Raw genomic sequence first — 9,012 nt, forward strand, 5'->3', positions numbered from 1 at the left:
TTTTTTTTAAATTGTGCAGTAATGCCTTCGGCTTGTATCTACCTTGCAGAAAGCTAGATAGATCCACTGGCCATTACTTTGCTCGCACTGTGATTTGAAGAAGCCCTCTAAGTAACCGGAGCTTCAAAAACTAGTCACCAAGAGCATAACTTTTCAAGTGACAACATGTTGCAGCCAGAACACTAAAGCAAAAATCGCAGTACCAAATGTGACAGTGGCTAACAATGTGATGAATTAATGGTGTTATAAAACCATGAAGCATTCAGGCCTGTTCCAGTTTGTTCGCGCTCAGGAGCAGAGTTGCACGGCACCCATAACGTGCTCTTAAGCTGCTGCGGCGTCCCCTGCGAGCGTGACCTAGTGTCCCAAGGAACTTTTATATTTATCTCTATGTGAAAAGATGTCTCTAGAAATAAGAACAATATTTGGGTAATAGTATCTCTATTGCTGAAATTTCAAAACCAATCAACTTTAGAAGAGGAGCACATTTTTATGGCACAGGCTCCTTTGCCGTTAGTATTTCATATCCTCCAAATTGAATGATTTATATAATGAAGACACTGAAACAATATCAAGAATTTAGGCTACAGATGTTTCATATTTATTAGGTTTCCAAGAGCTGAGATAAACACAGGAATAAGTGATACCATGTCTTTGCCTGACGTTCAGGAGGCTTTGGCATATCGGATGAGATACAGTTTCAGGGTTTATCTAAGTGCAGAGTTTGTACAAAAAGCAAAAAGATACCAGCTGTTATTTTAGTTCTCTCTCATTCCTTCCTCCCTCCCCCCGTCCCCTTAAAGACTGAAAACCATTTTCAGGGAATGTGTGGGAAAATTATATTATTGACTAGGAGAGTAATATTGCCCGGCAGGCTCTTCGCTGGACTCACCAGAGAGCCACTGTTTCTCAAATGCAGCTGTATGTAATTTGGCTGCTAGTCTCCCAGGAGCCGGAGGAGGCTGGGGGCCTCGGCCCCCTCGCTCTGGCAGGCAGGGCGAGTCACGCACCCCAGGCCTTTCCCTACCCCGCGCGACCGCGGAGCGGGCGGCTCGCTGACCTTCAGCGGGACTTGCGATTTGAAACTACTTTGCGCTGTTAAAACTCGCGTCCTAGATAGCGACATCGCTCTCGGCTCCCTGGAAAATCTCAGCCTTATTTGATGTCAGGCTGAAATGTGTCAGATTCGGCAATAAGCAGTAGCGAACCCTCCCCGGAGGTAGACCAGGCACGTGCTCCTGACTTCAGAGGAGCTGCTCCGGTTTACACCGAGTGAAGATCTGGCCTCGGCGCTGCTCACTTAGTCTCGACAGCAGCTCGTGCGGAGCCCTTCGACCACGCTCTTAAGTATTAATGAAGCAATTCCCGTAGGAAGTGGTGCGCCGGTCGGTATGCAGAGGTTGGCTGTGAGGGGTTTGCTCACCACGCGCCGGTTTGGCCACCGCCGCGGCTTGCCTGTTGTTCTGCTTAGCGAGACGCGTAGTTTGCGAGCGGCCTCGAGCGGGAACTCGCGGTCCCTCTCGGGCGCTGTATCAACGGGGACGGGCCGGGGGAGCTGGCTTACCCGCCGCCTCCTCCGGCCCCGCTGAGGTGGCTGGAGAGGCCTGCGTTCGCTTGGGTGAACCCTGGCTCGGGTTTTGCAGCCCGTTGCAGCTTCGCCGGTACCCCGCGCCGAACGATGCCGTGCTCAGAGCGCGACGAGCTGGTGGAAGGGCCTCACAAAACGCGGGCCCGGTGGTGGTGGTGGTGGTGGTGGTGGTGGTGCGTTGAGGATGCTGATGGTTTAAGAGGGTCTGTGCTGCGTGGGCCGGGCAGGTTTGGGGACGGGGTAGAGGAAATGCTGAGGCAGGCGCAAGCAGGCTCCTAGCGAAGGCAGGCTCTCTCAGCAAAGACCATGGGTTTTTCCTCACTGAATGATCGCTCTGTGTTTACTGTGCGGTGCTCAGCTACGCTTGAAGTGTTGCCTTGCGCGTGTAACAGTGAATTAGGGCCTCGGCGGGGTGGAAGGAGGGTGGGCTCAGATGAGGAAGGGGTGTGTGGGGGGAGTCCATCAGGTTATATCCCTGTGAGACAGTTCAATGTCATACTTGTTAAAAAAAACAGACCAAAAAAAAAAAAAAGAAAAGAAAAAAAAAGTGTAACTCACTTAGTGGGCCATGTCACACCTGTTTTCTCCTCTGTCCCCATCCTCTCTGTAGGTGCGACGTACCCCCTCGTGTGGCGCAGTGCCCAGGGAACCCCGGACGCCTGGCAGTTTTCGGATGGAAGTTCAAGAGCACTTAAATTCTGAGCGAACGTGAAGCTGGGGGCGACGGCGGTCGTGGTCGTGGCATCCCAAGGTGGCCTGTTTTCCTGCTAGCTCGACGCGCTTTCTGACACTAGCTTGAGAAGTCACCATCTGAAGGCAGCATTCTCCAGGCTCCTTCCGCCTGCAAGACTATCGTATTTATATTTTGTAATAGAGTACAACACTTCTTCGGGGTTTTTTTTTTTTTGGTTTCTTTTTTTTAAAAAAAAAAAGCAAAAGCACCCACCCACTGTCAAGGGCTTCTCAATAGCTTTGACCGGCTCCTTTCCCTTTGGAAAAGACTGTCGTGCTCACGTGTTGATAATGTGTGGAGAACCCAGCCTGTTGTCTATCTCCATTACATGCCGTTTCGTAGAAGGTGCATCTAATGTTATAAATTAAAAATAAAACAAAACACAGTGTAGGTCTGTGGTGGGTGGGAAATTGACATAATAAATGTTGGAGCTTTAGGTTTTGTTTGCTCTTTCTTTAATTTTTAATGCTAACAAGGGCCAGGCAGCTGGTATGACTTTGTATTACCATATCATCTGCAGAAAATGAAGTACCGAGTTTAAAAAGAAAAAGCCGGAGCTCATATCCACGTGAGGGGCTGCACATCTGCAGACATTTCCTAGAGAGCTAGACCAGGCGTCGGGGTTATTTATGGCTGTGGTACCCAAGCAGTGTAGGACTAGTGTTGGTGTTCGTTCATGCTGACGGGGGGGTCTCCTAACTCTCCATCGGCACCTGCATACTATTGACTAATGCCGACTGTTGTATTACGTTTCTGCTGTTCAAATATGTACTTTTGGGGTTGGTGGGATCTATAACTTTCTTTAATTTGTCATTGTTTGCTGAAACAAGACCACAGCCAACCAGCAGCTTTCAGGAGGGACGATGGTTTTGCTGTAGAGATGTTGTCAGTGCGAGGAGGAGCGACCCCTTCCCCCAGCCCGTGGCAGGAGCAGAGTTGGTCTCTGGGTTGTGAAACACATGTTTACATCCCATGGTCTTTCACAGAGCACTTAAGCACTTGCATAGCTTTTATGCTTGCCAATGAGACTTGTCCCTTGCTTAGAGCTAAGCACACGCCCAAGGATTTTGCTGGTTTAGGGCCCAAGTGCTTTGCTGAACAGAAGATGGGTTAAGTACATGCTTTTGTGCTGTCTCGGATGGGATTTATAGGCTGTAGCTACTAATGACTGTGCCGGATAGCAGGAATGGACCTTATTTGGTTAAACAAAATAACTGCATAGCGAGTGGAGTCATTGCACTGTCATGTAAAACTGCCAGGACATCCATGCCAGGTTGCAATGGGACATAGAAGAGTCTCAGGTCAGGGACCAAGTTATTTATTTGTATGTATTAACTTAATTATGACTTCCTTTTTTTATTTATGTCTTTTTTAAAAATCTGAATGAGACACCTGGCCAGGGTGATTCTTTACTCATGAAACGGCCATAGATGAAAATGACGTTGCCTTTTTTTTTTTTTTTAATAGGTGGTGGTGGTTCTTTTTTTTAAAAAAAGACTGTAGTTCTCATTTTGTTCGGGGCACAGCACAAGCACGGTCACTTTCGTAACCTAAAACTTTGCCAAGGGGCTGAGACGAGCAGTCAGGAGGTAGAATCACCTTTGCACACAAGCTAGGAGCCAGCCGGCCCCCTGGGCACTCGGTGCCCGGATGAGGATTGGCCCAAAGAGAGCTATTACTTCTACCGCGGTGATTTGGGCTTGGACACCCAATAATCTCTGTTAGCCACTCTCTGACGGTTCCCACTGGTGCCCAGGAGGGTGGCCGGGCCACCACGCGCTGCGGGTGCCTCTGAGGCCAAGGGCGCTCTGGGTTTGCTGTAGGTAAAACAGTACAGCGCGGGGCTGTCCCAAACACGTCCTAGCTCAGGCCTCTGCTCCCCACTCAGGTCTGGCGCTGTCCCTGCGTCCGGTCAGGGACAGGAGGAAGGGACCTGTAGAGCAGCAGCCCCACAGAGGCCCCTCTGTGCCGGCTTTGGTTTGGGAGACAAGCTAGGCATCGAAACGCCTGCACAGGAGAGGCAGCGGAGACCCTACCTGTCTTTTGCATTAGGAGAAATTTTTGAAAGGTTCTTCGTATTCCACCTCCGTGTCTACTTACAAGGGTTTCTCTGAGCCCTGAAACAGTGAATCCTGTTACGTTAAGCATCCTATTGATTGCAAGTGCACCGTGTGGTAAGGAGTTAACAGCTCCCATTAGCTGCTGGCATCCCCCCCCCCTCCCCCCTCCCCGGCTCGGGGATATCTCCATGCCAGACAGCTGTGTCAGATTGTGGCTAATGGGGCTCATTTTTATCAATTGCAAAGTTAGGGTGCTCTGCTCTCGTCTCCAAATTACAAAATAGGGATCTCCTGGCACGTATCTGTAGAGCACCTACAATGATTGTAGTAACTGATGGCTGCTAATCCGTCTTGCAGGGACTTTTTGATGTATTGACCAACTCTCGTGTTGTCCTTACACTTCATTTGACCTGCAAAGTGTAGACGAAACTCGGTGTATAGATTGCTTCATGGCACTGCCAAAACAGCAGGTCATGCTTTTAATGCTCTGACCCAGCGGAATAAAGGCAGCGCGGCCCGCTTCCTCCAAAGTGAATTCCTGCAGGAGTAGCTGAAATCTGTGGCCCAGCAATTTCCTTCAGCAGCAGAAGCCGGTGCAAAGCAGGTATTTTTTTTCCCAGGAAGAGTAGACAGTAATAAAACATTGACAACTAAAAGCATTTTGCGAGTAGCGGGGTGCTGAGCCTGCTCCATGAAGCACAAGGGGGGAAAAAATTGTACTATCCTTTTCTGAAGCGTTCAAGGGGAAGTGAAATACTCTTTAAAATGTATATTTTTTAATACAGGCATGTAAAAAAAAATGAAACAACTCTTAGGATTTTAAAACATCTGCAGAATTTACATGTTGCCTTAAAATTATAAATACATGTAACGAGCGTCCGGCGAGCGGGGGCTCTCCCTGCCCGCGGCGAGAGCGGTGCCGGGGCCAGGGCCGGGGTGCCGTCCGGCAGCAGTTGTGGTGGGGCTGCGAGGGTTTGCACCGGCTCGCGGAAGCTGAGCAGCCTCGTGCGCTCATCGCGATCCCGCGCCGCATCTGGGCGAGCGATCGCGTTACAGCGGCTTAACAGGGTTTCTGCCAATTAACAGAGGCGAGGGCTTCCTGCGCGGGGGGCTGGAAAACTGTTAGCCTCAAAGCTCAAGGTTGTTCGGTTTGCTTTACAAGAGGGGCAATAAAAAAATCACATAGCGAGGATGCAAAAGGTACGGCACAAGCGGTTACTGCTGTGGAAACACAAGAGCTTGAACTCAGGTCCTGAGCAGCAAATTAACGAGACGTTATTTTTAAGTATTTTGTATTCAAGCTTATTCACAATGTTTACGTGTACACATTACCTTCTATCAAAAGACTTTAAATACTGAGTACATTTTTGTCTATATATTTAAAAAAAAAAAAGAAGAAGTCCTGAAGTTTGGGGTATTTCTAAGAGCCAAAAGAAAAGCCCTTTTTGTTTCCCCATCCAGAGGGCTGTAATGGACTAAAATGAGCAACATACTTGGAAATTGGATAGTTCAGCTTTGATTTTTGGTTTGAAAAGCTGCTTTCAAATGTGAAAGCATTTCATTTGTGCTGTACTTTATTTTTAAGCACATTCTCATGACAGCAGAATACAGCGATTAACTCTTTTGTGAAGTCTCACTAAAATTTTGCTTTCAAAGTAATATTTATTTTGGATTGAAGAAGCATTCAGGTGATGTGCTGTTACAGTGTTAAAAGAGAGAGGAGAGATGCAAGCATGTAAAATAGGCCACTTACTAAGCACTGTTTCTCTGAAATGACCTAAATGGATCTGGAAACAGATCTAAAAATTTGTGAACGGGATGTTAAGAAGCGAGCGCTCCCGAAACCCCACGTTTCACTTCAGTTCCAGCCTCACGCCGCAGCCCACCCCGCTAAGCCATCGGCATAGCCAACGGCAATACTGCGATCGAGTCGCAGCGAGCGTTTAGTTCTGCGTTCAACGGTGGCAGAATAACTGTTAACTTCATGGGAAGGAGAAACCAAAAGGAGATTCTTCTGGGGCTTCTAGAGATTGCTCTACTCAATATGCTGCTCATCCGGTACTTTTGTTTCCAAGCAAGTGCATCTGACTTCTTCTTTTGCTGTGTGTGTTTGCGACCTGTTGAGAAGCCGGGGAAACACACTTCTGGGCTAAGTCTCCATCCGCTCACCAGGACTCTCGGCGCCACGATCTGCGTTCGCTTTTGGAGTAGACGCTTGGCGTTGCCTTTTCCTGTCGTGAGACGCAAAAGCGCTGTTGTTCTCGGGGGCTGCGTGGACGATGAGGGGAGCGGAGTCAGGTGGGACGAGCGTGATGAGGCGTAATGGGCTCTCCGCTGAGCATCATTTGCTTTTCAGGACTGCCTGATCTGATACTGAGTTGGTGTGATATTTCAAATGATCCTGCTATAAATGATTATCAAGGAGTAAGGCAAACAATCCCCCTGAACAAGAATGGGAGCTCATTTGCTTCCTTTTTTTAATTCTCTGCTTTTCCCCCCAGTTTTCTCAGATTGCAGGCATAATTAGACTTGCGTACTGTCATTCAGTGGTATATCGGTATACCGGCTGGCTTCTAGTTTCCAAATCAACGAAACCTTGTTGCCCCTCCATCTTGCCAAACCCTCAGCCCTGTGCGCCTTCTCCTCCCAGTCTCCCTTTTAACACTCATCTTCTACAGGGGTCAAAATAATCAATTATTCCTGAGGAAAGCCGGAGTTACCCAAAAAAAAAAATAAAAACAAAAATATGGCCCTTATTCCTTAATCTCACTGGATAGAGTTACACATCTGGTAGAGGCTTGTTCGTTGTTGCTATTACTTTTATTGCGTCTTTAGCGGTGATGAAGTTCAGATGGTAGAACCAGTGGGCCCCAATTTAATTTCGTCTGGCCTCCCATAATGAGCACTATGTGATCTCCTGGAAATACTGGCTCTGTTGTAATTCCAGCATGTAGGCGCTCGCATGCCATGGTAATGGGCAAAGGCTGCAGGGAGAGACAGCTGGGTAGACAAAACCTCACGGTTAGGGTGAAAAAATGGGAAATCTGGTAATAGTGGTAAGAACAGACGGGTGGAGGAATCAGACAACTTCTGATTTGGCACGGCGCGTCTGTGCCATTTGCCATGTAAGTATCAGTCGAATACCACAATTAGACGGATGGAGGGACAGATGGAGGGATAGCTTTTTGTGTCAAAACCTAGAAGCAAAATCACTAGGTGGACTTCAGCCTTTTTAGTGATTGAGGTGTGTGCACTGTGACACTTTCTGAGTTTGCTGTAGCCCTGATGCCTCTTCTGTGGTGATTTCCATTATGCTCCAGGTTTCCAGTGGCAATGTATAGAAGCTCCCACCTCTCCCCAAATGTCTGCAAATGCATGTGTCTAAGGGCTATACAGGATTCATTTATGGGCCTCCCGCTGGTGGGATATGTGCATGCAAAATGAAGGTTGTATTTGGCTTCTAATATTCAAATCTATATTCCATATTGTGTTGACCAAGAAAAACAACTCAGCCCCCGTGCTGAAGAATGTGATGGACTGATGACTTTTAGAAACATACTGTAAATCAAGGAGGCTAATAAATACTTGCTATTAATAAAACGGGGCTACTGCCTTTCAAGTTATTGTGGCATTTTACAGCATCTTAAAATTTCTTAAGCAGAATGAAAAAGGCAATACTTCTGGACTTTTTTTCTTCCCCCAACGCAGCTGTTACTAAATTTAATCTCCTGAAATGCACAGGCAAAGTGAATTTTCTCAGCGAAGAGGTTCGGAGAGAGCAGCGAGACCCGCTCCGACCCTCGCGGAGCTGGCGGGTGGCCGCGCGCCAGGCGCTGGGGGCAGAGCCACCGCTGGCAAGAGGTGGCCTCGTGCCAGGCTGCTCATACGATCCGGCAGAAGATCCCCAGAACCTGATGGATGTGTTGTTCAAACCAACACATCAAAGAGCCTGCAGCTAAAAGCTGTAAGACCTAAACTAGTTAATTACTCGCGCTTTAACATTTTCCAGTTGCAAGCGAAAGATGTGCCAGGTGGCAAGCGTGCACGCAGGGCAGGCACCGAACAATTAACCCTTTTGGCAGCGGCGGACAGATTCCCCTCGGTCTAGACCCTGTCCGTAACAGCAGGCTGGGCAGGAGTAGTCGCGGCCAAGGGCCTCTGGTGAAGCTTATCTGCAGGAAGTGGAAAACTGGGTTGTGAACTGACTTCTTGAGACACCAGTAGCTGAACAGTCTCATCCGGGACTCCTGTAGGTACTGACTCGTTCGATAGCTGTGCCCGTGAAAACCTGGGAAATTTCGCGAAGGGAGGGAGTACAGGACCGAGCCCTAAATAAATATTTCTCATTACTTTTTTTATGTGAGTTTGAGTGTCTGTGTCCTTTCCCTGACCCCCTCTTATGGTGCAGCCAGGGCCCCGTGGCTGTTGTTTCGGCCCCCGTTGCCCTTCCCGTGGGCGCTGCGGGTGCTTTCCTGGCGCCTGGGTTGTCCTCGGCAGCCCTGCTCCTGCTGCACTCGCTGCTTTGCGCCCGTTGCTTCTGGGATCCAGGTGGAGGAGTTTTTTTTCCCCCCAAAAGGCTGGGAAGCGGTGTAGCCCCTTGGCCGGGCTCCCCTTCTGCACTTGGCTGATTT

At 48.6% G+C, this 9,012-nt stretch overlaps 1 protein-coding gene across 1 annotated transcript in view; it reads left to right on the forward strand.

The window, feature by feature from the left end:
* BCL11A (BCL11 transcription factor A) overlaps positions 1-7,985 on the forward strand; it is a 90,157-nt gene extending 82,172 nt beyond the window's left edge. The window contains exon 4 of the mRNA XM_068940374.1: positions 2,199-7,985. Within this exon, the coding sequence (XP_068796475.1) occupies positions 2,199-2,290 (92 nt within the window). The 3' untranslated portion in view covers positions 2,291-7,985. The remainder of the gene's footprint in view (positions 1-2,198) is intronic.
* The last annotated feature ends 1,027 nt before the right edge of the window (positions 7,986-9,012 follow it).

This window comes from Struthio camelus, chromosome 3, assembly GCF_040807025.1.
Source record: "Struthio camelus isolate bStrCam1 chromosome 3, bStrCam1.hap1, whole genome shotgun sequence".
NCBI lineage: Eukaryota > Metazoa > Chordata > Aves > Struthioniformes > Struthionidae > Struthio > Struthio camelus.